This window comes from Neovison vison, chromosome 2 (genome assembly GCF_020171115.1).
Source record: "Neovison vison isolate M4711 chromosome 2, ASM_NN_V1, whole genome shotgun sequence".
Lineage (NCBI taxonomy): Eukaryota > Metazoa > Chordata > Mammalia > Carnivora > Mustelidae > Neogale > Neogale vison.
In genome coordinates this window covers 221,520,950-221,548,852 of record NC_058092.1, presented here as the reverse complement: position 1 = coordinate 221,548,852, position 27,903 = coordinate 221,520,950, and the positions used below count along the sequence as shown (strand labels likewise).

Genomic DNA, 27,903 nt, shown 5'->3' with positions numbered 1-27,903 from the left:
CAACATTCTGAAATAAGCAAAAACAAAAATGCACCCATTCTGCAATTTAAACAGTTATAATAAAATATATACTCAATATTCAATACTTCCAAATTCTATCTTCTTTATAATCTGATCAAATTCATTTCCTAAAACCTACTTAGAAATGGAAATAAAAAGTCTTGCTATTTTGACAATAGTGAATTTTAATCTTTTAACTTTTATTATAGAAATGCACCAAAAATAGTCTTTCTAATGTTCAGGTAGCTATAAATGACTATCAATATAATTCATACCTATAGTATCTGGGAGGTCTAGCAGTTCATTGTGCTGCAAGTCAAGGTTGGTTATCTGTGTGCAGTTTCCAATCTCCTTTGGGAGGTGTTCAAGTTGATTGTGAGCTACATCCAGCGTAATGAGGTTACATAATTCACCTGTAAAATTGGCCAACATAAAAATTTAACAAGAATTGTTAAAGAATACATTAAGTAATACTGAAGGAAAGAAAAAAAAAACTCTTCATTTTCTATATCATAATTATACCTTTCTGGAAAATGTAAAAATCAAACACAAGCTCTAAAACTTATTAGAAAAGGACATCTTAAAATATTGAATCATTATGTTGTACGCCTAGAACTAATGTAATCTGTCAATTATACTTCAATAAAAAAAGAAAATGACATCTGATAAAGCTAAAAATATAAATGACCGCCAACTAATACTACATACGTAGTTTTAAATAACCAATTCAACCACATTTATGTTTGTGTATTTCACACTTTTAAGTAGCACTCACTAATTTTTTTAACCAAATTCAACACAGTAATATATTAGATTCACCTTCTACCTCAAAATATATGTATAAAATCTCAAATAGGCATATGTTCTGATGTTATATAAATACACAAAGTGAGATTATAAATCAAAAACTGCTTCTAGATTTTAATAGTACTCCACAAGAATAGAAAATAAGGTATATTTCTCCACATTCTAGTTGAAAGAGCTGTACTGGCAATTTCGATTATTCTTAGTGTTATTCTGCAACACTCTTCCTTGCAGAATTCTTTATTTGAACATACTGTTCAAAAACTTTATAATTTGTAACAGCTGCATTGGTTCTCTCATGACTTCCCTTTTTTTCCAAAGGCATTAGTTATAAATACTGAGAAAGTAAGATAAGCAAATAAAGCACATGGAACTGGAAAAAAAAAATGCGTCTAGGGCACATTATTAAGCCGTATTACTATAAACACAGGCAACAAAGAGAAAACAGGTAAAATGAATTTCATCCAAATTAAAAACATATGTTCATCAAAGGACACTATCAAAAGAATGAAAAGGTAACCCACAGAAGGGAGAAAATATTTGAAATCCTGTATCTACTAAAGGATTAATGTCCAAAATAAAAGAACTCTTACAATTCAACAAGTCCCCAATTTATAAATGGTTAAAGAACTTCAATAGACATTTCTCCAAAAAAATATACAAATGGCCAATGAATACATGAAAAGATGCTTGACATCACTAACCATTAGAATAATCAAATCAAAACCACAATGAGATACCACTTCACACCCACTAGAATGGCTATAATCAAAAAAACAGAAAATAATAAATGTTGGCAAGGAACTGGAGAAATTGGATCCTTGTGCTTTACCACCCAGGTTCTCAGGGTGAAGACAGAAGAAAAATCCTTTCCTGTTTTTCCCTAGGCATTGCATATTCAAACTGCAGAAAATCAAAGGCAAAGACAAAATTTTGGAAGAAGTTAGCACCTTACTTTTGGAGAAACAAGGATAAAAACCATATATTCAGACTTCTCTTCAGAAAAGCATGTGAGCAAACAGAGAATGCAATGAAATATTTAAAGTCTTGAAAGAAAAGAAAACCCAAACCCAACCAACCTAAAGTCTGTATCCAATGAAATTATCCTTCCAAGTAAAAGAAAAATAGACTTTCTCAGACAAACAAAAATTGAGGGAGTTTGTCACCAGCAGACCTGGCTTACAAGAATACTAAAAGAAGTTCTTCAAAAAGAAGGAAAATGATATAGGTTAGAAACTTGGATCTATATAAAAGAAGAGCATTGGAGAAGTAATAAAGGTAAAATAATTTCTCACTTTTTTTTTTTTTTAAAGACTTATTTATTTTTGCTAGAGAGAGAGCAGAGAGGGAGCACATTCGGGGGAGGAAGGAGCAGAGGAAGAAGCAGACTCTCCTTTGAGCAGGAAACCCAATGCGGGACTTGATCCCAGGACCCCAGCTGGGATTATGACCTGAGCTAAAGGCAGATGCTTAACGGACTGAGCTACACGGGTGCCCCAAATATTTTCTTACTCTTAATTGATCTAAAGATATTGGTTTGTTCAAAGTATTAGTAGCAACAATATATTAGATGATTACAGATTAAGGATAAATGAAATGAATGACAGCAATGTTATAAGGGACAAGAGGGAGGAATTGGGAATATTCTGTTTTAAGGTAACCACACTACGCATATGAACTGGTACAGCATTATGTGAAAGCAGACTTATAATCAGCTACAAATGCATACTGTAAATACCAGGATGACCACATACATACAAATAAAATTAAAAGAAGTATAAGCAATATGTTAAGAGAGAAAATGAATAAAATGCTCAATTAAAACCAGATAAGGCAAAAAAAAAAAGATGAACAATAAAAAGAAGTTCAGCTAATAATAATAGTTACAAATATAACTGATATTTATCCAACTCATCAGTAAACACTGTAAATGTAAATAATCTAAATGCACCACATAAAAAACAAGAGACTGTCAGAGAGGATAAAAGAAAAAAGACTCAACCACATGTTGTTTTAAAAAAACTCACTTTAAATTACATAATGGTAAATAAAACAATTCTCCAAAACATAACAATCATTAAAGTTTATATACCTATTTATCTCTGTATCTAGTACAGTGCTTAGTACATAGCATCATGTTAACTTAAAGAATAAAAGAAGATAACTGGGGAAGATAAAATTTGGATTTAATAGTCTTCAAGAAAGAGGGAATAAAATGCTTTTTAAAATTTGTCATCATCTTTTCTAATAAATAATATTTGAAATTTAGTACCTACAAAAATAACTTCCACTACTCTAAAGAAAGATACACAAGCCCAAAAGTGTACAGAGTTGAGGCAAGTAAATAAAACGAACTGGAAGAAGACTATGACTAACTTTATCCATTTGGAACAGCTAGAATTCAACTCAGATCCATTACCACTGTATTGCAGGACTTTCAACTTCAGTACTATGACATTTTGGACTGGGTAATTCTTTGCTAAAAGAGGCTGTTGGGGTTATGCATAAGCAGCACCCCCAGCCTTTACTCATTAGATGCCAAGAGCACCTCCCAAATAATAACAATCAAAACTGTCTTTAGACATTAACAAATGTCCTCTGTCACAACACTGCAAAAATTGCTCTCAGTTGAGAATCACTGCTACGTTGGAATAAGAAAGTTCAATACTGTCCAATCCTCACATTTTCAAACGAAGCTGGAAATCTAGATCTTCAAATAAAATCTTCAAATGCTAAAATGCTGACAACTAGTTCTTAGGTTAAAACAGAACAAAACACTGTGTTACTGAACATGTTTGTGGGCTTTTTTCAGTATTCAAGATGCCAGTTTGACATTTCTGAACATAAAAACAAATTAGTTACTAACATTTTAGGACAGAACTGTGCATATGACTACCTAATACTAAAACTAAGAAGTGTTTTTAAAAAGGAAAATATAATCATCGAGACAATTAAGTTAAACTTTTTTGATTTGTTTAAATCACCACATGGCAACTGGATTATTTTAAACATATATTCTCTCCAGAAAGTTATCCTCCAGCAATACAACTCTCTGCAAAGTCAGGATATCATGGTAATAGTGACACATTAGGAATAGCATCACCTAATAACACTAATACTTCTTTCTCACAATTTAGTAATCCCTAAATAGTCTGAAAATGCTTAAAACTCGGGAAATGTGATTTAATTTTTTTAACAGCACAGAAAAAAATAACATGATTTTAAAATCTGGTCTGTTAGTCCCTGAAATACAGTACACTCAAAATGAAATTACATATATTATTGGGAGTAAAATCTGAAAGTTATTTTAGGCTTTCCCCAAAATCTACATATAAATTTTAGGAACCACGAAGAACATTTTCAGAATAGATTTTGTTCAGTCCAAAGAAAAAGTCTAAGAAACTTCAGGGAAGTTTATAATTTACACACAGTTCCCATAAAAATCTAAAATATTTTCAAAACTAATCCAAAACTTTGTATTTAATGCAATTAACAAAACATTTTTAATGTTGGTGGAGGGAAGTTTTTAAGATCTCTTTTCTTTGGAGTTAATACTTGTAACTGCCCAAGCTCCTCTTGTCCATAGTCAAATAATTAGAAACATTTGAAAATTGTGAATATATGAAAAATTCTGTATTAGACATTGTGTCAAGGTAAGAGCCTACATTATTATTTGTAAGTAATTTAAGTATTAAATATATAAGCAGTTCATGAAATACTTATACACAACTTGTTATTTCTATACTCTGTCCAGCTACATAGTACTTTTAAACATGTTTCACCATATATGATTCAAATATGATAAAACAAAACAATATGTAAATCCATCCCAAATGGTTCTCAAAGACAGTAACTAAGGTTTAAAAGTGACTTGCCTCTGAATGGGTTTACGAGTGGTTTTTATTTCCTACTTTATACATTTGTATTTTGTATTTTGTATATACATTTGTATTTTGTATTTGTATTTTGTATTTTCCTTCATTTTGTACATTTTTTTATTCAAAGAGAAAAAAGGGAGATTCAAAGAGGTAAACACTAGCAGTCTCTCCTACACTGTTCACAGAAGAGCATTTTCTGATCCATAACATAAGTTCCCCATCTATGGAGCAGATATATCTTTTAGTGAAAACGAATGCATCGTACTATCATACTGTTAACATCAGCCATTAATATTACGCATCTTATGACTCATATTCCACACTCAATAAGCAATCTTTTTATTTTAAATTTGAATTCCCACACATTTGCCTACAGAGAGAACATAGATTCATTCATTTATCCACTCTACAAATGCTTATGAAACACTAGACACTATCCCAGAGGATGAGGATACAGTAAGAGAAAACAAAAAAAAAAGATAAAATGCCTGCCTTCATAGAACTTGTGTTTTAATAAGGAAAAAAACAAGTTAACAAGTAATCAAGCGAGGAAGTATTAAGAGCTATCAAAGAAAATAAAGCAAGATAAAAATAAAAGAGTGCCATGGGAAAAGAGAGTGAAGGTATTAGTAATAAGTAAAAGGGAAAGAAATGCTGATAAAGTACCATTTGCAAACAGACCTGTGCTTCAGGATTCTCTCTCCCTCTCCCTGTCCCTCTGACCCTTCCCCTGCTCCTACATGCTCGCGCCCTCTCAAACTCCTGCATGTTTCTCATTCATTATCTGTCTGGAATAAATAAATCAGAAAGAAAATAAAGAAAGAAAGGAAGGAAGAAAGGAAGAAGGAAAGAAAGAAAAAAAAAAAGAAAGAAAAGAAAATGGACCTAAATAATGGGAGAGGGAAGAAACAATGAGAATTCTCAGGGAAGAATGTTCCAGGCTGAGTGAAGAACAAGCACAAAGACTATGAGGCAATAGAGTTCAAAATGCAACAGAAGGTCAATGTGGCTAGAATCATGATTAAGGAATCAGACAGTAGGAGATAAAGTAGCCCTGGATCAGATCCACTTAAAGTATTATAGGCTAAGATGAAGAGTTCAGCTTTGACTAAGAAATGAGTGGTAATTGTAATAAGAGTGTTTATTATTGTTTTTATAGTAGTTCCAGGTTTACAGAAAAACTACACAGAAAGTACAGAGGGATCCCCTAGATCCTTTTCGCTGCACACAGTTTCCCCTATTAACATCTTCCATTAAGTGGTACATTGTTACAATTGATAAATTAATATTATTAACTGAAAGTTCATATTTTATATTAGCATTTACTCTTTGTGTTGCCCAATTCTAGGGGCCTTGATAAATATATAATATGGTGTACCCATCATTACAGGTATCATATAGAAGGGGCACCTGGGTGACTCAGTTAAGCATCCAACTCTGGTTTCAGCTCAGGTCATGATCTCATGGGGGATCTAGCCCCACACTGAGCTTTGTGCTCAGTGCAGAGCCTGCTTCTCACCCTCTCCCTCACTCTTTCCCTCAAATAAATAAATAAAGTCTTTAAAAAAAAAAAAAAACTAGCCTAAAAATCCTGTGTTCCACCTACACATTCACCCCTCTTTCCCCCTCCCAGAGCCCCTAGCCACCACTGATCTTTTACTTTTGCCTTTGTCAGAATGTTAATATATAGTTGGAATCACATAAGATGTAGACTTTTTCAGATTGGCTTCTTTCATTCAACAATATGCACTTAAGGTTCCTCTATGTCTTTTAGTAGCTTGATAGTTCATTTATCACTGAACAATATTCCATTGTATGGTTGTACCACGGTTTGTTTACCCATTCATTTACTGAATGACATCTTGGCTGCTTTCAATTTTTAACAATTATGAATAAAACTGCTAAAAACATTTTGTGTTCAGTTTTTTGTATGGACATGTTTTCAACTCATTTGGGTAAATAACTAGGAGCATGACTGATGGACTGTAATGGTAAGACTACATTTAGCTTTAAAAGAATTTGCCAACTGTCTTCCAAGTGTCTATACCATTGTGCATTCTCACCAGTGACAAGTAAGAGTTTGCATCTACATTTAGTGTTGTCAGTGATTTGGATTTTAGCCATTCTAATAGGATGTAGTGATGGTGGTGGTATTTTGAAAAAATCTTACAGGATATAAGGGAGCCTAATGAAAAAGCAATAATAATGTGATAATGTTTTCCCTCAAAAAACAAACTCTATCCTGGAAAATTAAGATCTACATAAAAACATATACAAGTAGGATCCTGTAAACATAAAGTAGGAAGGATATATGGGCACCTGGGTGGCTTGTCAGTTAAACATCTGACTCTTGATCTCAGCTCAAGGCTTAATCTCAGAGTCATGAGTTTGTGGAGTTTACTTAGAAAAAAAAATTTTAAAGTAGGAGGTATAAACACATACACAAAGTGATGGGTAGGGAGCACCTGGCTGGCTATCACTGGAACATGCAAGTCTTGATTTCAAGGTTGTAGGTTCAAGCCCCAAACTGGATATAGAGATTACTTAAAAAAAAAAAAAAAAAAAAGTGATGGGCAAATAGAGAAGGAAGATTCTGGCTGGGTGGATTAGGAAAAGTTAGATTTAAAAAGATGGTCAGAAACAAAGACAAGAAGATGGAAGGAAAGAAAGGAAGGAAGGGAGGGACAGAGGAAGAGAGAGAGAGAGAGAGAAAGAAGAAGGAAGAAGGAGAAGAAATAATAATAAGAGGTAATCAGGGAGGCAAGAAAATCATAGACTCCAATTCTTTTGTCAGGGATATATTCAACAGAAATGAGTCCATATATTTACCAAGAGACTTATATTACAGTAACATAGTAGCACTATTTATATTAGCTCCAAATTACAAAGTACCAAACAACAGAATGGATAAATAGTGGCATAATCACACAATGAGGATATTATGCAATAACAAGAATAAACTATCTCTAACTACATACACAATTATGATGAATAATGCCAAGAGGAGAATTCAAACACAAAAACATATACAGATTAAGGATCCATTTATATAAAAACAAAGAAAATTAACTGTTAGTAGAAGTCTGTAGGCTAAGTTTACTCTTCATGGGAATAGTGACTGATAGAGGGATCTCATGGGTGGTCTTACTGTTCTACTTTTTTAATTTGGATACTGATACTATACAGTTTACAAACAGTCTTCAGTTGTACATTTATGATGTATCAATAAAAAGATTTAAAAAAAAAAAGTCTCTGGCCCAAGCTCCTGCTTTGGACATGCCTTAAACTAAATCATGGCATAAAACCAGAAAAGGCCGTTACTTAAATTTATGTTAGATGGATAATCTTCAATGTATCTTAGTAAAATGTTGGTTTTTTTCCCTCTATGGAAGTTTCTAAAGTCTAAATTAACTCCACTTTGAAAAACTTATTCTCTTTTTGCCTTGTCTTTAGAGGAGGCAAAGGTTGCACACTATAGCCAAGACTTTTTAAGCATGATGTTACCCTATATCCAGACAATGAAGCAAACTGGACATATTCCTTCTCAAAGGTGACAACACTGTCTGGACTCTTGTTGGGATTCTTCCTGCTATTTCTCTGAGCAATATAGCCTGCCAGGTTACTCTTATATATTAAACCGATTTTCATTTTGTAATACAGGAAGTGTTACACATGCAAAATGAAGTGGGACACAGGATGGCTGATATCTAGAAGTCAGACAGCTGAGATATAAAACTAATGTTCATCAAACAACAGAAGAGTGATTCTGGGAGGAGAAAAAAAAAAATTCCCCTTCTGGAGACTGCAAGTTATTAAAATGCATTTAAGTACCAAATTCCTGAGGAATATTTGGAACTTTTCTAAGTTTCCACTTTTTCCACATCTTATTTTAGAAAGATCAGTAACCATTAAAAATATTTTATATGTGGCTTTGCTCAGAGTAGCTTAACAAATTACTTGATTAAATAAGTGACAAACTAAATGTGTGGGGTTTAACCAGAAAAAAGAGACATTACTATACAAACATCTGAATACACTATTGTCCCTAAAACATAACAGAAAATAAATTACTGCTCTAAGAGCATTAATTCAATCAGTCTGAAAAAAATTCCTATGTTTTATGTTCTCTTTACCAGGCACAATACTAGGCCCTGAAGATACAAAAAGAGTACAAGACACTAAATAACCTGTTCCCGTGAAACTTAAAATTAGTAGGAGACAACACGTGATTTGATGGAAGCCAAAGAGGGCTCTGCTTATGAAATTTTACATTAAGAAGCCATTCTTTAAAGATATTCAAGGCCTCTCATTATCAAAGTGCTTTATCTTTAGGGTGACCATCTCATTCACTTCATCACTCAACAAAAATTTACCATGTATCTACTAGAAATTAAGCAGTGAACAAAATCAAGTCTATTCTCAAGGAGCTTACTTACATTCTAGTATGCACCAAAGGAAGCATCAGAAAATAAGGAAAGTGCTGTAATTGTTAATAACACTGAAAGTGTTAAGTACTGCAAACAAAAGTAAAGTAAGGAAAGACAGCTGGAAATAAGAGTGTCTGGAGCGGCAAGGAGGAACTATGTGCATATGTGAACTGAAACACAGGACATGTTAGAGGGAGAAAGGAAAAGAAAACACATCTGGAATCCTAAATATCAAACTAAGGAATATGGACCTTTTTGATCAGTAATAAGGTACAATTTAAAGTTTCTGAGCAAGCAGAACATTGTTCTAAAAGTCTATTTTCTCACAGATTTGAAGGAATGGATTGGAGAAGGCAGAATTAGGAAGCACAGTTATTAGGAAGCTATTGCAATTAGCCTGAATAACACAATATGAGGGCCTAGAGTGAATAATCGAAAGCTGTTGAATGAACAGGCCCCTACACAAGCAACTGAGAGACATGGAAATAGCAATAGGGATGTGGTAAATTATATACAATAGAGGGTTTTTTTTTTAAGATTTTATTTATTTATTTGACAGAGAGAGATCACAAGTAGGCAGAGAGGCAAGGCAAGCAGAGAGAGAGAGAGAGAGGGAAGCAGGCTCCCCGCTGAGCAGAGAGCCCAATGCGGGACTCAATCCCGGGACCCTGAGATCATGACCTGAGCCGAAGGCAGCAGCTTAACCCACTGAGCCACCCAGGTGCCCCAGAGGGGTTTTGTTTTTTTTCACAGGTGGTTGTGGACCTACATTCTGTAAAACACAAAATTGTATTCTCGGATGTTCCAGCAATGTCACATTGTTGATATAAGATTCTAAATGCTTACTTTCGATTTGTTGTTAACTTGTGACAAACTGGTGACAAAAAAAACTGGTCGGCCAGCAATCTGTCTGGTGATTAGGCCACATCTGACACGAGATAGAATACGGGGAAAAAAAAGTCCTAATTCCAAGATCTTGAACACAGAAAATAATGATGTAATTAAAACAGAACCCAAAAGGAAGAGAAGTGTTTGGTAAAGAGTTATATTTTGATCATGCTGAATTTAAGATATCAGTGAGACATATAGGTAAAAATTTTTGGTTAATTAGGGGAAAAAAATAAACAGGTAAGAAAATATTGTCATCATAGAACATTCTTGTCCCAACTAGAACATTTTTGTCCCAAGAGGGAGTTGGGTAAAGAGTCAAATATTGGTCTTCTGACTAATGGTAATAATGGAGTACTAAATAAATTATTTTATTTTTAAATTTTATTTATTTGAGAGTGAGAGAGAGCATAAGGTAGGGGAGGGTAAGAAGAAGAAGCAGACTCCCCACTGAGCAGGGAGCCCAATGTGGGACTCAATCCTGGGACTCCAGGATCATGACCTGAGCCAAAGGCAGTTGCCTTATAACACTATACAAAAGTATGCGGAGAGACTCAAAGCAGAAACCAGAACAAATTCAACTCCTGCAAAAAGGGAACTGTGGTAAGCAGACTTTTAAGATGGCCCCAGTAATGCTATCTCATGTATAACTGTATACACTGCATAATTAACACTCCCCTGAGTGTGCACTGAACTCAGTGACATGTTTCTAATGAAGAGAACATAAGAACAGTGAGGAGATGTCACATCTGTGATTAGGTTACAAAAGACTATGCTCTTATCTTGCTACCACTCTGTCTACTGCCTTCTCAGCTTGCATTCTTTGATAAAGCAAGCTGCCATGCTGGAGAGATCCATGTGGCAAAGAAGTGAGGGCAGTTTCCAGCCAACAGACAGCAGCTGAAGCCCTTAGTTCAACACCCTGCAAGCAAATGAATCCTAAAACCAACCACATGGGCTCAGATGTGGAGCCTTTTCCAGACAAGCCTTCAAGATGGCACCCCAGCCTTGGCTACCACTTGTGTAAGAGATCTTGGGAGGAAACCCTGAATCAGATGATCTAGCTAAGTTGTGCCTGATTCTGAACAAAGACAGTAGTAAATGCGTGATTTTTAAGAGCTATGCTTCATAGTAATTTCTTATGAACAGTAGATAACTTACATAAAAAAATTACACTGGCTATGATCCACATTTGTTAAGGCTTTTACCATGAAGTTACTCACAAATCTGGCAGCAGAAAATAAATCTCAAGTAGAAAGTTAGAGTCCTACTGACCTGAGAAGCCAGAGGGCAAGGTCTAGGATCTATGACAATGGCTGAAATTCAAGGTTGCATATCCTGGAAAGGAGGAAACTACAAAGACTGGAGTACCAAAATCTGCATACACATACCACTCAAATTTTGGGAGAGAAGACTTCAAGGAGCCCAGGGGAAAAACAGCAGCTAAAAGCTAAAAGAGCCAAGCAGAGATTTTGACAACTGCCATCTATAGTGGATAAGTTTTTGGAATTTCAGTCCTGCCAAGTTAGAAGAATCAGAAAAGAATATCTCAACAGAGCCATATTATAAAAATAAAGACCATATATCAAGACTAAATCTCAAAAAACTACAGTATCTCAAATTAAAATTTCATGTGCATGGCATTAACAATAGATTTAGACACTGAAAAAGAAATATATAGCACTAAAAAAAAAAAAAAAGCAATAGGAAATAATCTAAAACACACATAAAAAATGAATACAACATCAATGACCTGAAAGGTAACATAAAGAGATACAATATACATGTAGTTAGAAATCCACAGAATAAAAAAACAAAGGTGCCAAAATCAAGAAAATTTCAAGAAATAATGGTTTAAATCTCTCCAGCTTTGATGAAAACCATAAACCCACAGAGCCAAGAAGCTCATAAACTCCAAGCAGCTGGAAACCAGGGACAAAGAAAAATATTTTGTAAATATACAGAGAAAAATAAGACACAGAAACAAAGATAGAATAATAGCAAAACTGTTGCCCAAAGCTAGGCAAGCCAGAAAAAAACAAAAAAAACAAATAAAACCCAGAGACACAGGAGAAGGAAGTTTAAAATACAGGAAAAAGGTAAAAAAGAAAAGGAAAGCTGTCAAACTAGAATTCTATACTAAGAAAAATAGCTTTCAAAAATAAAATCAAAAGGCTTTGAGACAAAAGCCTGGAGAATTCATTATGAGCATACGTACACTACAATATATATAAAGGAAGTTCTTCGGAAAAAAAGAAAACAGAAATTCAGATTTACATATAAAGGACGTTAAGTACTAGAAATGGTAAATTCATGGGTAACTATGAAAGGTTTTTTGTTTTGTTTTACATTTTGTAATATCTTTAAAAGATAACAAAGAAGGATGATGGCATGGCAAAAGGCACAGGAACCAACCTAAAAGAGTCCACAGTAACCAAAGGTGGAACTGGGCAATAAAATAATAAGAATCATACTAAATTGGAACCCAAAGAATAGAATAAATGATATAAATCAAGTAATGGAACAAATAAATATATGAGGGAGAGAAAGGACAGCTCCTCCCTATAGAAGAATATTACATAATGCAAAAGAAATGAGAGAAATTTTAAAAAATTCACCATTAGAATACAGTACTAATTGTTTCAGGGAAGATCAAGATCCACCCATGAATGCTAAAATCAGGGAGCAAAAGATTAAGGAAAAACAAGATACTGGCATAAACTAAAACCAGCATTCCTTAGGGTAATTATTATTTTTTTTTTTTAAAGATTTTATTTTATTTATTTGAGAGAGAGACAGTGAGAGAGAGAATGAGCGAGGAGAAGGTCAGAGAGCGAAGCAGACTCCCCATGGAGCTGGGAGCCTGATGTGGGACTCGATCCCGGGACTCCAGGATCACGCCCTGAGCCGGAGGCAGTCGTTTAACCAACTGCGCCACCCAGGCGTCCCAGGGTAATTATTAAGAAGAAAAAATTAGGGGCGCCTGGGTGGGTCAGTGGGTTAAAGCCTCTGCCTTCAGCTCAGGTCATGGTCTCAGGGTCCTGGGATCGAGCCCTTTGTCAGGCTCTCTGCTCAGAGGGGAGTCTGCTTCCCTCTCTCTCTCTGCCTGCCTCTCTGCCTACTTGTGATCTCTGTCAAATAAATAAAATCTTAAAAAAATAAAATTTAAAAAAAAAGAAGAAAAAATTAACTTTAAAGTAGAGCAGCACAGCAAAAATCACATAACCAAGGTAAAAATCACCAGCAATGAGACATATCAACATCATGTAGCTCTTGATGTGACTCAAGGGGAAAGCACCATAATCACCTCAGCGGCATTCTTGCCAAACACATAATCTCAAACTAGTTATGAGAAAATATAAACCAAAAAATGAGTGATCTATTGCATAATACCTGAGCAGTACTCTTCACAAGTATCAATATCAGAAAAGAAAAGGAAAGACTTTCAAATACCTTTCTATAGGTTGGAGGAGAATACAGACATAGACTATTAAATGTAATGCGGGATTCAGGGACAGAAAAAGGACATTACTGGAAAAACTGGTGAAATCTAAATAAAATTCATAGTTCACAGTATTATACCAATGTAATTTTTAAAAAATTTATTTATTTGACAGACAGAGATCGTAAGCAGGCAGAGAGAGAGGAGGAAGCAAACTCCCCGCTGAGCAGAGAGCCCGATGCAGGGCTTGATCCCAGGATGCCGGGATCATGACCTCAGCCGAAAGCAGAGGCTTCAACCCACTGAGCAACCCAGGCGCCCCCCCCAATGTAAATTTATAATGGTTATATAGAATGTTAGTAACAGAGGAAGCTGGGTAAGGGGTATATGAGAACCCTGTGTACTGGTTTTACAACTTTTCCGTAAGTCTCAAATTTGTTCAAAGTGAAAAGCTTAAAAAAGATAAAATTTAAAGCAAGAATAAGAGCAATGCATTATTATGGGATTTATAATATATGAATAAAAAAGTATGACAATAATTGCACAAAAAATGGAAGAAGTAAAAGTGTTCTATGTGATGTTCCTAGGGCATACAAGAAGTATAATATTATTTGAATGCAGACGGCTATGATATGTACTGTAAATACTAGAGCAGATACTAAACGCAAAGTAACAAAGACATATATAACTAATATGCCAACAACTGAGAAAAATGGAACTTATAAAAATAGTCAATCTAAAAGGCATGAAGTAAGAGGAAAATAACATATGGTACAAATAGAAAATAGATGGCTGATTTAATCCAATCATATTAGAAACTATATTATGTAAATGGTCCAGACCCTTCAAGCAAGACACAAATTTCTAGGATTAACAGGATCTCACCCATATGTGGAATTTAAGAAAGACAACAGATGAACATATGGGAAGGGGCTGAAGAAAAAAAGGAGAGGGTGCCTGGGTGGCTCAGTTGGTTAAGCAACTGCCGCAGGTCAGGTCATGATCTTGGAGTCCCAGCTCCACGGGGAGTCTGCTGCTCCCTCTGACCTTCTCCCCTCTCATGCTCTCGCTGTCTCTCTCTTCAATAAATAAATAAAATCTTAAGAAAGAAAGAAAGAGAGAGAGAGAGAGACAGAGAAAAGGAGAGAGGGAAACAAGCCATAAAAGACTCTTAACAAGACAGAACAAACTGAGGGTTGATAAAGGGAGGTGGGTGTGGGATGGACTATAGATGGGTAATAGGAATTACAAAGGACACATGTTATGATGAACACTGGGTGTTATAATTAAGTGATGAATCAATGAATTGTACTCCAGAAACCAATACTGTACTGTATGTTAACTACCTAAAAATTTTTTTTAAATGCTTTATTTATTTGACCGAGATCACAAGTAGGCTGAGAGGCTGGCGGGGGTGGGGGAGAAGCAGGCTCCCCACTGAGCAGAGAGCCAGATGCGGGGCTCAATCCCAGGATCTTGGGATCACAATTTGGGCCGAAGGCGGAGGCTTAACCCACTGAGCACCCAAGTGCCCCTAACTACCGAAAATTTAAATTAAAAAATTTTTTTAAACTGCCAGGATTAAAAACAAGATCTACATGCTGTCTATAAGAAACCATTTTAAAATGTAAAGACGCAAAAAGGTAAAAGAATGGCAAAAGATATGCAATATAAGTACCAATTAACAAGGAAGCTAGATAAAATAGGATTCATTTAAAAAAAAATTACCAGGAATGTTACAACAAAAAAAAGACAGATATTTCATAATGATAAGTAATCTCATCAGGAAAAAAATATCCTAGGTATATCTACAAGTAATAACAGTTTCAAAAATATAAGCAGCAAAAATAGCACTAGTGTTGAGAAAAATCTATTAGTATGGTTGGCCATTTCAACACTTATTTTCTCATTAATTGAAAAAAACAGTGGATAGAAAATTGATGGTGGTATAGAATAAATGAATAATATCAACTAATGTGACCTTGCTCCAAAAAACCCGAACACAATGCATATATAACATTTAGTAAGACAGGCCATATTTTGGGGCACCTGGGTGGCTCAGTGGGTTAAAGCCTCCGCCCGCAGCTCGGGTCATGATCCCAGGGTCCTGGGATAGAGCCCCACATCGGGCTTTCTGCTCGGTGAGGAGCCTGCTTCCTCCTCTCTCTCTGCCTGCTTCTCTGCCTACTTCTGATCATTCTCTGTCAAATAAATAAATAAAATCTTTAAAAAAAAAAAAAAAAAGACAGGCCATATTTTATAAATCAATAACAAAAATATCTCTTGAATGCTTGAAAACTGAACAATTCACTTCTAAATAATCCATGGGTTACAGAAGAATAAGAGATATTTAGAAAATATTTAAAATAAATAATGAAAATATTACATCAAAATTTGGATCCAGCTGCTAAAATAGTACTTGGGGGGATTTATAATGAAATGCTTATATAATGAAAAGAAAGGTCTGAAATCAATCTAACAACTTAAAGTAGACAAAGAAGAGCATATTAAACCTAAAGTAAAAATAAATGAGCAGAAAACAAACAAGCAAAAAGATTTTAAAAGACCCCAAAGATAATAGGACAAAAAACAAAACCAAAAGCATTTTTTTAAAGACCAATAAAATTGACAGATCTCTAATCAGACTGATCAAAGAAGACCAAAATTACCAATATGAGGAATGAAAGAGAGACATGATTACAAAGTATGCTGATGACATTAAAAGAATAATACAGAACTATTATGAACTTTATGCCAAAAATGCAACAAATTATACAAAACAGACAAATGCTTTGACAGATTCAAACTACCAAAATTCAATTGAGAAGTAGAAAACTCAGGTAACTCTGTATCTTTATTAACTAAATTAAATTAGATCAGTAAATAAAAACCTTCCTACAAAGAAAACATCTGTCTCAGATTGTATAACTGGTAAATTCTTCTGAACATTTAAGGAAATACTACTAATTCTATACAAACTCTTCTAGAACATAAAAAAGTAATACTTCCTAACTCATTCTATCATATGAAGCCAGTATTACTCTTATGGCAAACCATTATTTAAAACGAGAGAGAGAGAGAGAGAATTACAGATCAACAGCTATGATGAATACGGACATAAATTCCTTAATAAAATTTTAGTAGGGGTTAAATTAAAATCTAGCAATATACAAAAAGGCCCTAGGTAAAATGTATACAGTAGGTACCCAAAGACTGGTAAACAATTAGGTTTCATAACTTGTAACCTACCCTGTGAAGTCATATGACCTGTCCTTTTGAGTCATATCAAAGATGCTTATATTTTATTTTATATATTACTTATTTTTTTTAGAGGGAGAGAAGGGCAGAAGGAGAGGGAATGATAGAATCTTAAGCTCGCTTCGTACCCAGCATGGAGCCCCATTTGGGGCATCTCATGACCCTGAGATCATGATCTGAGCTGAAACCAAGAGTCAGTTGTTTAACCAACTGTACCACCCAGGTACCCCAAAGATGTTTATATTTTTAAAATAATTATTGTTCCTTGGGGCATCTGGGTGGCACAGCTGGTTAAGTGACCAACTCTTGGTTTTGGCTCAGGTCACAACCTCAGGGTCATGTGGAGCTCTGAGTTGGACAGGGCATGGAACCTGACTTAAGATTCTGTCCTCCCCTCTCTCTCCCTTTGCCCCTACCCCCCACTCTCTCTCAAAAATCTTAAAAAAAAATCTTAAAAAAAAATTTCAACTCTTGTTCCTGAACTTAAAGGAATACTTTCAAATATTCAGCGACTCCCTGTATAAAAATAAGAATGTAATAATTTGACAAACTACATAATTAACAAAAGCTGGAAATACCTATCACACATGCTTGAACAGATTTAAGAACTTATTAACATCAGAATTTCTACCATTACTTGAGTCTTAGAGGCTTAGTGTTCCCTTTCACTGCAAAGATTTCAGGAGCTCTTCTTATCAAGGATATCTGCAACTAAGCAGCATGGATGAGAGTGTCTACATTCCTTTGACTGGGTGACTTCAGGGGGTGAAAGTCAATTGCATTCTCTCTCTAATCTTATCAAACTCTTCTAACATGGCTTTAGCAATAACAACTTTTACATGCTTTTGTTGTTCAGTGAAACACCCTACAATCTGATGACAATAGACTAAGTAAATTAACAGTTCATCTCCAAGTGTCTAGAATCTCTTGAGGATTCCCAATCAAAAGGAGTTATTTATTTACAATCATGAATTCCCTTTCCTAATTTCTTTTTCCTGCCAAACTAAGTAACTCATTAGCACTTGTACAAAACACTCAAATGAAATCCATTAAATGATATTACCTGGACCATGAGAACAATTTTATCACTCCCGGCAGTCCTGGGAGAATTTCAAGAATTTTAGGGACAAAGGGTTAAAATTTCAGTTAATAGTGAAAAATGGGTAATAGTACTTGGCTTCATTAAATTCCCTTCAAGCCCCATTTATTGAAAACCTATAATTTATTATCTACAAAAATTCACAGAAAATTAATAGGAAATTAAAATCTCTGAGGTCCTTCAACTTTTAAAAAAACTGCTGGTTCAGTACTTAGTATTTTTATACAGATATTACTGGTATATACTTTCTATGCTGATTATATCACTTAACTTACAGAGTATAACAGCAGCACTTCAGTATGGTATGAATTCTGTTTATCAAATGGATAAAAAATTCTTCCTGATTCTAATTTCTTATAGATCTGAATGCTGTAGAGAGTTCTTTAAAATAGGTAAAAATGATATGGATTCCCAAAAAGCATATATTTTAACATACCATTTCATTCTCATAAGCAAAATGAGTTATTCTGACAAATTCATAGGAAATTATGTATTATATATAAATGTAGCATTTTATTGATTATACAATGTAGGAAGAATAAATGGGTTTTAGAGCGCGGAGGGGGTTGGGGGATGGGAGAGCCTGGTGGTGGGTGTTAAGGAGGGCACCTACAGCATGGAGCACTGGGTGTGGTACATAAACAATGAATCTTGAAACACTGAAAAAATAAAACTAAATTTAAAAATATATTTTTTAAAAAATTCCTTATAACTTAGCTATTTTTATAAAGAAAAAAAAGGGTTCATGTTTAAATAAAGAAATCCCAGGGGCGCCTGGGTGGCCCAGTTGCTTAAGCAACAGCCTTCAGCTCAGGTCCTGGGATAGAGCCTCGGATCAGGCTCCCTGCTCAGCGGGAAGCCTGGTTCTCCCTCTCCCACTCCCGTTTGTGTCCCCTCTCTCGCTATGTCTCTTTCTCTCTGTCAAATAAATAAATAAAATCGTTAAATTAAAAAAAAATTAAAAAATAAAAATAAATAAAAAATTAAAAAAATAAAGAAATCCCGTACTAGCCCATAATTCATTGAAGGAAAACTAGGAATATTCCAAAGAGATAAAGATGGAGTGTCTTCTGATTTCAAAGAGCAACCATTTCCTCCCCTAGAAGAATAAAATCCTTTAAAACTTCATTTTCCAGAATTCCCTAAATTAATTATTCAAACTGTCTTCCTGATGACCTCAACTCTAATCTACCCAGGCACCCCCCCAAAAAAAAATTTACAAAAGCTTATCTTTAATACTCAACAGAACCAGTACAGTACAGGTTACAGTGAGGGGGAGTGATTATTTCCTGTTTTCCCCTCTCAAAACACAACTTCTTGACTGTCTTGGTATACAGTGAAGGGTCTCTTTAAGGATTACAAATGGTAAAAGAAGGTAAGGGAAGAAGGATGAAGCACTGATCTGTAAAAGAAAGCAACCACTAAAAGTCCCACCTACTACTTAACACAAAAAGACAGGACATTTACTTTAATGTGTCCATGCCTTATCACACAAAAAGAAAGGTAAGTATTACTAAATGAAGAGTTTTCTTGGCTACTCTGGTGTGTTATCTCTGGCTCTTCATAGGAATACATTTACTTTTTAGTATACTTTTACTGTTTTCTGCCAGTGTTCACCCATGTGAATATGTTAACACTGGTATGAAATCACACAGCATTAATAAAAATGCCATTAATGCTGAGACAGATAGATGTTTTGATTTTAATATAGTTACAGAAAGTTATAGTTATAGAAAGCAACGCAGCTTGTGTAGTGGCTAAATTCCAAATATATTATTTAAACTAAATAGTGGGCTATATTTCAAGAACTTCTAATTTCTCATATTCCTCAAATATATTGCTAGATGGCATGACTGAAAATGGTGTACTCTTATTACTATAAGCATTTAATATACATACTATAAATCTAATATATATGTATAATAATGTGAATCTAATACATAGAGAGTTTAACAAAATGATTAATTAGCATATATTTTGAATTGTAAATTCCTATTATGGGTTGCAGCAGTAAGTCAAACTATGGTAAAGGAATATGACACTTTTGGGGCATCTGGGTGGACCAGTCAGTTAAGCATCTGACTCTTGATTTCGGCTCAGGTCATGATCTCAGGGTTGTGACAGCAAGCCCCACGCTTAAGATCCTCTTTTTACCTCTCCTTCTGCCACTCCCCAACCTCAAAAAAAAAGGGGGGGGTAGAGAACACTGTAAAAAATGTCAAATTTCCACTTTACTTGATCTTTGCCCATGGGTCTTATTTGTACACGTTCTCAAAGGAGCTCAGGATTTTATTTTTTGTAATTAAAAAAAGCAGTAAACTGGGGCACCTGTGTGGCTCAGGCCATGATCCCAGGGTCCTGGAATTGAGTCCTGCACTGGGCTCCCTGTTCAGTGGGAAGTCCACTTCTCCCTCCCCGTTTGCCCCTCCTCCTGCCTGTGTAATTTCTCTCTCAAATAAACTATTTTTTAAAAAAGCAGTAAAGCAAGATCTGCACCACAAAAAAACTACTTGTCTTTCCTTTATAATAAAAGACAACTCTCAAAAATTAAAAACAAATCTATAGTCATCAAAACACTGCAAATCAAAACCACATAATACCACTTCTTACTCATGGAATGACTATAATAAAAAAGATGATAGCAACGATGTTGAGGATGTAGAGAAACCAGAACCCTCATACACTATGGTGGGAACAGAAAAAGGTGCAGTGATAAGAAACCAGTCTAGAAGTTCCTCAAAAGTTTAAATATAGAGTTACCGTATGACTCAGTAATGCCATGTTTAGGTATATAACCCAAGAGAAATGAAAACAAATGTCCACACAAAAACTTGGGACACATGTTCATAGTAATTTTATTTGCAACAGCCAAAAAATGGAAACAACCCAAATGTTCAACTGACGAATGGGTAAATAAAATGTGGTATATTCATAGAATGGAGTATTATTCAGCAGCAAGAAAGAATGAGGGGCACCTGGGTGGGTCCTTTGGCTCCTTCCACTCAGGTCACGATCCCAGCATCCTGGGAGTAAATCCACATCAGGCTCCCTGCTTCCTGAGAAGCCCGCTTCTCCCTCCCCCACTCCCCCTACTTGTATGCTTATATTCCCTCTTCCACACTCTCTCTGTCAAAGAAATAAAATCTCAAAAAAAAAAAAAAAAGTAAACTAGTGTCTGCCTAGGGCTAAGGGGTTTCAAGAAAACAGAGGAGGGGTAACTGCTAAAGTGTACAGTTTCTTTTTAGAGTGACAAAAATGTTCTAAGATTGTGATGGCTGCACAACTGTGGATGTGCTGAAACCCACTGAACTGTACACTTCAAATGTATGAACTGTATGGTACGTGAATTGTATCTTCATTAAGCTGCTAACATCCTCCTTCCTCAAAAAAAACCCAAAAACAAAAAACAAAAAACTAATGCTATGGCTTTTAACTGCAGCTACAGATACAGTAACAGAGCTTATTTGTTAGAAGTACATATCCCTTGCACTTGCCACACTACTAAGTTATAAACTATGGGAGTGGGACCCACTCTTCTAGACTAGTGGGGGTAGTACAGTAAGGCCCAAGTTCAAATCCTGACTCTTAACTTCCTAGCTGCATGACTTTTTTAAAAAGACTTTATTTATTTGAAAGAGATAAAGAAATAGTGAGAGAGAGCAGAGCAAGAGGGAGGGGCAGAGACGGAAGCTGCTCATGTAGGGCTCATCCTAGGACCCTGCGATCATGACCTGAGCCAAGGGCAGACACTTAAACTACTAAGCCACCCAGGTGCCCCCATCCCCAGCTACATATGACGTTTAGTAAATTATCTAATCTATCTACATTTTCAGTTCCTACTTCATTACAATGGAGGAAGAAGTATTTATTAAAAGTGGCTTTCTGTAAGAACTTAATGAGTTAAAATATGCAAAGTATACCATATGACATACTGTGCTCAAAACAGCAGCTATTATTATTACAATTATGTTGTTTTTACTGGACATTTTCTTGTTCTTTACAGGGAAAAGTTAATGCAGACTTCTGCAATGTCTGCCCCAAATTCATTCATCTAAGTTTATTTATTTCACAAAGAGAGAGATCACAAGTAGGCAGGCGGGGGAGAGGGGGCGGGAGGGGAGGAGAGCATGCTCCCTGCTGAGCAGAGAGCCCACCGGATGCTGGGCTCATCCCAGGACTCTGAGATCATGACCTGAGCTGAAGGCAGAGGCTTAACCCACTGAGCCACCCAGGTGCCCCAAACCTTATATATCTTAACCCCTTTTACGAAATATTAACTTTTATCTTTAAAAGCAGTTTATTCTCTATCTGATGCCCTGCTTGGAATAAAATAACATTTATGAAGTTACTATTCTTACAGAAATACAAAAATTACAAAGACACAAACTTTAATAATGCCACTAATTGTGGCATTAAACAAATTAAACAAATTCAAAGGTTATTTTTAAAAATTACAAACTTAGGAATAAAGGTCAAAAGATTAGGCAGACACAAACCATTTAATTAAATAAAATTTGCCAATTTTTAAAAATACATTCACTTAAGTAAAAATGCTGATCAAAAATGCTAAGAACAAACTGAAGTAAATTTAAAATCCTATAATTTGGGGGCACCTGGGTGGCTCAGTCGGCTGAGTGACTGCCATCTGCTCAGGTCATGATCCTAGAGTCCCAGGATTGAGTCCCACATCAGGCTCCCTGCTCAGTGGGCAGTCTGCTTCTTCCTCTGCCCCTCCCTACTCTCGTATTCTCGCTCTCTCTCAAATAAATAAATAAAATTTTTAAAAAATAATAAAACCCTATAATTTCTTACATAAGAAATGTATGTTCTTAATTCCTAAGTAATCTGGTAACATCTCTACGGAAAGATATTCTTAATAGGACTCTCATGAATTAAAGCCAACATATTCATATGGAGGATAACACATACACAAAATAATAAGAAAAACAGGAAATAACATTTGATATTTCAACATTTGAAATTTATATTTATATAATTTATATCAAACAACATTTGATATAAAAATTTAGCATTTCTTTTTTCTTTAGCAATTCCATGTCAGAATGAACCACCTATACTGGTGAGATTTTAACTGAATCTGGTATGAAATCAAAAGTCAATCAACGAGCACACTTCTATCTGAAAACATGAAAAGGAGTATTTCCTTTCAGATTCCTGAAGATATTTTAATACCTGATAAGTGAGTCATACTTTCAAAAAGTACAGTTCACTGCTTGGGAAAATCTATCATGGATTAGAAAACGCATTTAATGAAACCAAAATTAAATTGGGATTTTGTGTCTGGTGAGAGTTAAATGTAGAAAAATGCCATACGTAAAACTTAAACTGTATCTTTTTCAAAGCTAAATAAATTTTTAAACACACCTACAGAAAAGTATCTTTCTACAAAGCTGTAGTGCCTTGCTTCCTTTGTCACCCACTCACCCAATGCTCAAGCAACAATATTTTTAAATCACCTATTTTATTCAGCATATATCTGCCTTTCATAAGAAAACCTTCCTTAGAAAGTTAAATAATTAACTTTTATGTCAATTTTTTAATGTTATAAAACGAGCCCACAAATATCTTTATCAACTTCTCAGAACTAAGTCAATGTTTACTATACTCCCTAATTAAAAAATTAAAATATTTTTACTGACTTTTTACATATATATTTACTATTTTTTATACTATTACCGTTCTTTTGCTTTTTTTTTTTTTTACATGGCTCTGATATGACAATCTTGTAGAAAATTAGGAATTTACACAAACATTTTTCAGATAAGGAAGGAAAAGTGAAAACTAGAAAATGTAGCCCTAGTGAATCTACTATACTTTTTAAATATTTTTAAAATAGGTGGTAACAAGTTAAAAATTCAGGAAACATCTTTTTATTACTACAAATTCACCTCTTCTCCAAGGAAAATGAAAGCAGATTAAGTTTATGTGAAACAGGCGCAGCTACATCTATCTTCTTTTTTTTTTTTTAATTTATTTTCAGAAAAACAGTATTCATTATTTTTTCACCACACCCAGTGCTCCATGCAATCCGTGCCCTCTATAATACCCACCACCTGGTACCCCAACCTCCCACCCCCCCCGCCACTTCAAACATCTATATTCTAACTCACTTTTTAAAAATCTATAAAATAAGCTCACACCATACACTAAAATTGCTAAAATTAAGTAACTGAAGTAAAACATAAAGAAGAAATTTAGAAACCAGCTGTTTTTAGGCAAGGATCAGATATTTTGATATGGAAAAGCACTTGACATTATTATGCGGCGTAACAATTATCTGGCATAACAAATAACCACAAACAGTAGTAACCCAAGATCTCTTACCAATTTCAGCAGGTAGTTGTTTGATTTTGTTCTCTCGAATGCTAAGCATGCTGAGTTTTGACAGATTTTTGATGTCCTTTTCCACAGTAGTTATACGATTAAAGCGAAGGTAAAGAGTGGTGAGAGAATCTAGCCTATACACCACTGAAGGAATTTCTCTCAGTTTATTATGCCGTAAATCAAGCATCCGCAGCTTCTTCAAGTTATCAAGAGAGTCAGGCAAACTGGTAAGTGAGTTTTCATTTAGAGCCAGTGTCATGAGATTTACTAGACAGCCCACCTCAGCTGGGAGGGACTGCAATTTGTTGCTATATAAGTAAAGTTCTGTTAACTGAGTCAACTCTTTGATTGATGATGGCAATATATGTATAGACCTCTTGGATAAGTCCAAACGCATTGAATTCTCTTCCCGGCATTTGTTGAGCTCTTTAATCACCTCTGCATTGCTAGATTTTTTTCTAGTCCCAGGTGCTGGATTTGGCCGTTTGATAGTATTGTCAACTGAAAAAGCCACCCCTGGCTGGGCAGTACTGGAGTCCTTCTTTCCATCTTTGGCATCTTTCCCTTTGGTCTTAGGTTCTTTTTCTTTGCTCTCTTTCCCAAAACCTCCAGAGGCTTTTGCCTCCTTTTCTCTTTCCTTGGCTGATGGCACTTTGGGATCTTTCTCTTTAGAGTCTTTTTCTTTTCCTAAACTACTACTCATGGTGACTCAAGCTTGGGCAAAAACTACATGAACTCCTTTGTTTTATTTGCCAACAACAGTAACTGGAATTCGAAGATGAAGAGATAAAGATCCTACACAATCACAAAAGGTGTTGGCTTGAAGTAATCACCATGGAGGAACAGCCATCTGTTACATGTTGGATCTAAAAGCACTATGCCCATTTCTGGTAACTTGCTCCAACTGGTGAAATGGTGATGGTCAATGGTTCATTAGAATTCCTGAAATACAATACAAAAAAAAATAAATTATTTTTGATTATAATTTATATTAAGTAAATGGGCTCTGAAAAACAATCTTACTGAAAATTTGGCCATTTTCCTATGATTTGATGTAGTAAATATTTATTGAACACTTTCTACTATGCAAAATCCATTGAAAAACTATAAAAATAGTTAAGGCAGGCCCCTATCTTCAATGACTTTATAATCTAAGAGGCAGACGTAAGGTAAGTATACAAGTTACTGATAAGTTTTTAAGAACTGAAAAGTGGAAGAAATCATAATAGCAGCTAATGTTTGAATACTTTCTATGTACAAGCACTACTGTAAGAAACTTACAAATATTAACTTAATACATACAGCAGCCCAAAAGATCAACTCTTGTCCCTATTTTTTAAATAGGGACAGCAAGGCACAGAAATACTTTTAAGTAACTAGCCCTGTGATCTTGGAAAAGCAACAGAGTTGAGATTCTAATGTATATATCCACAGCCTGTGTTCCTAAGCACTACACTAAAACTGCTCTATCTGCTACTAATTGCCAGACAGCTTTAGGAATCAGAAAGGACTTCAAAGAGTGTAATGATGGACTCAAGAGCAGTCTCACAAAAGAACAAAATATGTACGGAGCACAGCAAATAGTAGGGAAAAGAACATTAAGAATCTGTACTTTAGGGACAACTGGGTGGCTCTGTCGTTAAATGCCTGTCTTCGGCTCAGGTCATGATCCCAGGATCCTGGAATGGAGCCCCACATTGGGCTCCCTGATCAGTGGGGAGCCTTCTCCCTGTACCACTCCCTGTGCTTATGTTCCTTCTCTCCCCATGTATCTCTCTGTTAAATAAATAAATAAATAAAATCTTAAAAGGAAAAAAAAAAAGAATCTGTACTTGAATAAGCATTCTAGGTGACTCCAATGCAGGTAGACCTAAGGAACCACCTTGAGAAACAGTAACAAAGAGCAATCTCCAATGAAGTCTATAAACTAGAAACTGAATGGTGATAAGGGTTCTAAAAAGTAGAAAAAACTGGTAAAATGACTGACCAAAAGGAACTACAAAGGCTGAATAGATGAGTAAAATGTCTGTGAAGGAGTCAGTCCTCCCTAAGCATTCTGAAATTTAAAATGTAAGTTTGTATCCTGTGGCTCTGTTATTAATTTTATAAGTAACTGATCTTTATGTGGTAGTAGGGCTTAAAGATGAAAGATAAAATAATCATTTACCTGATCATCTTAAGAGGTTAAAAAAAAAAGCTAAAATTTTATGAAATCACCAAAAGTACTTGATAGTCTAAGTGCACAGGGTCATGCTAAGAATTTCTATACAGAGGATGTAAGCCTTACCCTATACAAGGTTACAGTTTAATTAGATAGCCAAAACACTCACATATAATTAAACATAAGATAGTATAGTAAATCTTCAGACAATGACATATGCTATTGCTCTTTTGAGAAAACTGTCATCAGTGAAAATGGCTGAGAAAGGTTGTGTACAGAAGTACAAGCAAGTAAAGACAAGGTGGCAAATCAGTCCAGGTAGATACAGTGAAAGGGTAACTTAAGCCAAGAATACCAAATCTTAGTTTGCCATAGGAAAATGAAAAGGTGGAACTTTGCTGAAGCAAAATCTCAGGGGTGCAGTAATAATAGGAGGTGGACAGAAGACTAATGATCTGTAAATTCCAGACTAGAGTTTGAACTTACCAGCTTATAAGATTCTACAGTTAAACAAACATGCAATTTTTTGCTAGTGCGTCAGGAAAGTTACTATCTCCCCACTATTCACCACCCCTTCAAAAAGAGAAAATAATGATTTTTGAGCTACAATGGAGAAAAACTAAGAAACCTTCAGAGGTACTGATTGAGAAAACGATGCTATTAAGCCAAAATGAAAGTACATGTATTAAAACAATACAATGGTGAATAATGGGAGTATATACACAGATGACGGAATACAGACATCACTTATTAATTCAGATCTTAAGCAAGGTCACTTATAACAAGTTTCTGAAAATCAAATTTCTATTTGGCAAGATATGTATGTACCGAATTTCAAGTAAGATGCAGATGGAATAAAAAAGATGTTACATATTAAAAACAAATCTAGCATCTCACAAAGTATACTAGCAAAACTTTAATGCTTCTGCTTAATAATCAGATTCAAAAACATTTTTATGGTGGGGGGGGTGGGAGGCTGGGGTACCAGGTGGTGGGTATTATAGAGGGCACAGCTTGCATGGAGCACTGGGTGTGGTGAAAAAATAATGAATACTGTTTTTCTGAAAATAAATAAATTGGAAAAAAAAAGAAAAAAAAATAAAAATTAAAAAAAAAACATTTTTATGAATAAACAATAACACTTTTCTAAACATACACTGGCATTTTTAAAGACGGAATCCTTGATCTCCTATTCTGATGTTCCCCAAACTTCAATAAATAAAATAAAATAAACCAGGAATATTGGTTTAAGAAAAATAAATTCCCAGGCTCTGTCTTAAACCACTGAACTGGAATCTTCAGGAAGAGGAATCTAGGAAACATCTGGTTTTTTGTTTTTGTTTTTGTTTTTTTAGATTTTATTTATTTATCAGAGAGAGAGGGCGAGAGAGCAAGCACAGGCAGACAGAATGGCAGGCAGAGGCAGAGGGAGAAGCAGGCTCCCGGCCGAGCAAGGAGCCCGATGCGGTACTCGATCCCAGGATGCTGGGATCGTGACCGGAGCCGAAGGCAGCTGCTTAACCAACTGAGCCACCCAGGCGTCCCAAGGAAATATCTGTTTTAATAAGAAATGTTTCAGGGCACCTTGGTGGCTCAGTGGG

General features: G+C 35.1%; 1 protein-coding gene across 2 annotated transcripts in view; it reads right to left on the bottom strand.

Moving 5' to 3' along the window:
• Positions 1-27,903, bottom strand: part of SHOC2 (SHOC2 leucine rich repeat scaffold protein) — a 99,016-nt gene that overhangs the window by 29,355 nt on the left and 41,758 nt on the right. For both annotated transcript variants that reach the window (XM_044240491.1, XM_044240492.1), the window contains exons 2-3: positions 24,142-25,083; positions 276-413 (exon numbers count right to left, since the gene is read on the bottom strand). In XM_044240491.1, the coding sequence (XP_044096426.1) occupies positions 276-413; positions 24,142-24,844 (841 nt within the window). In that variant the 5' untranslated portion in view covers positions 24,845-25,083. The remainder of the gene's footprint in view (positions 1-275; positions 414-24,141; positions 25,084-27,903) is intronic.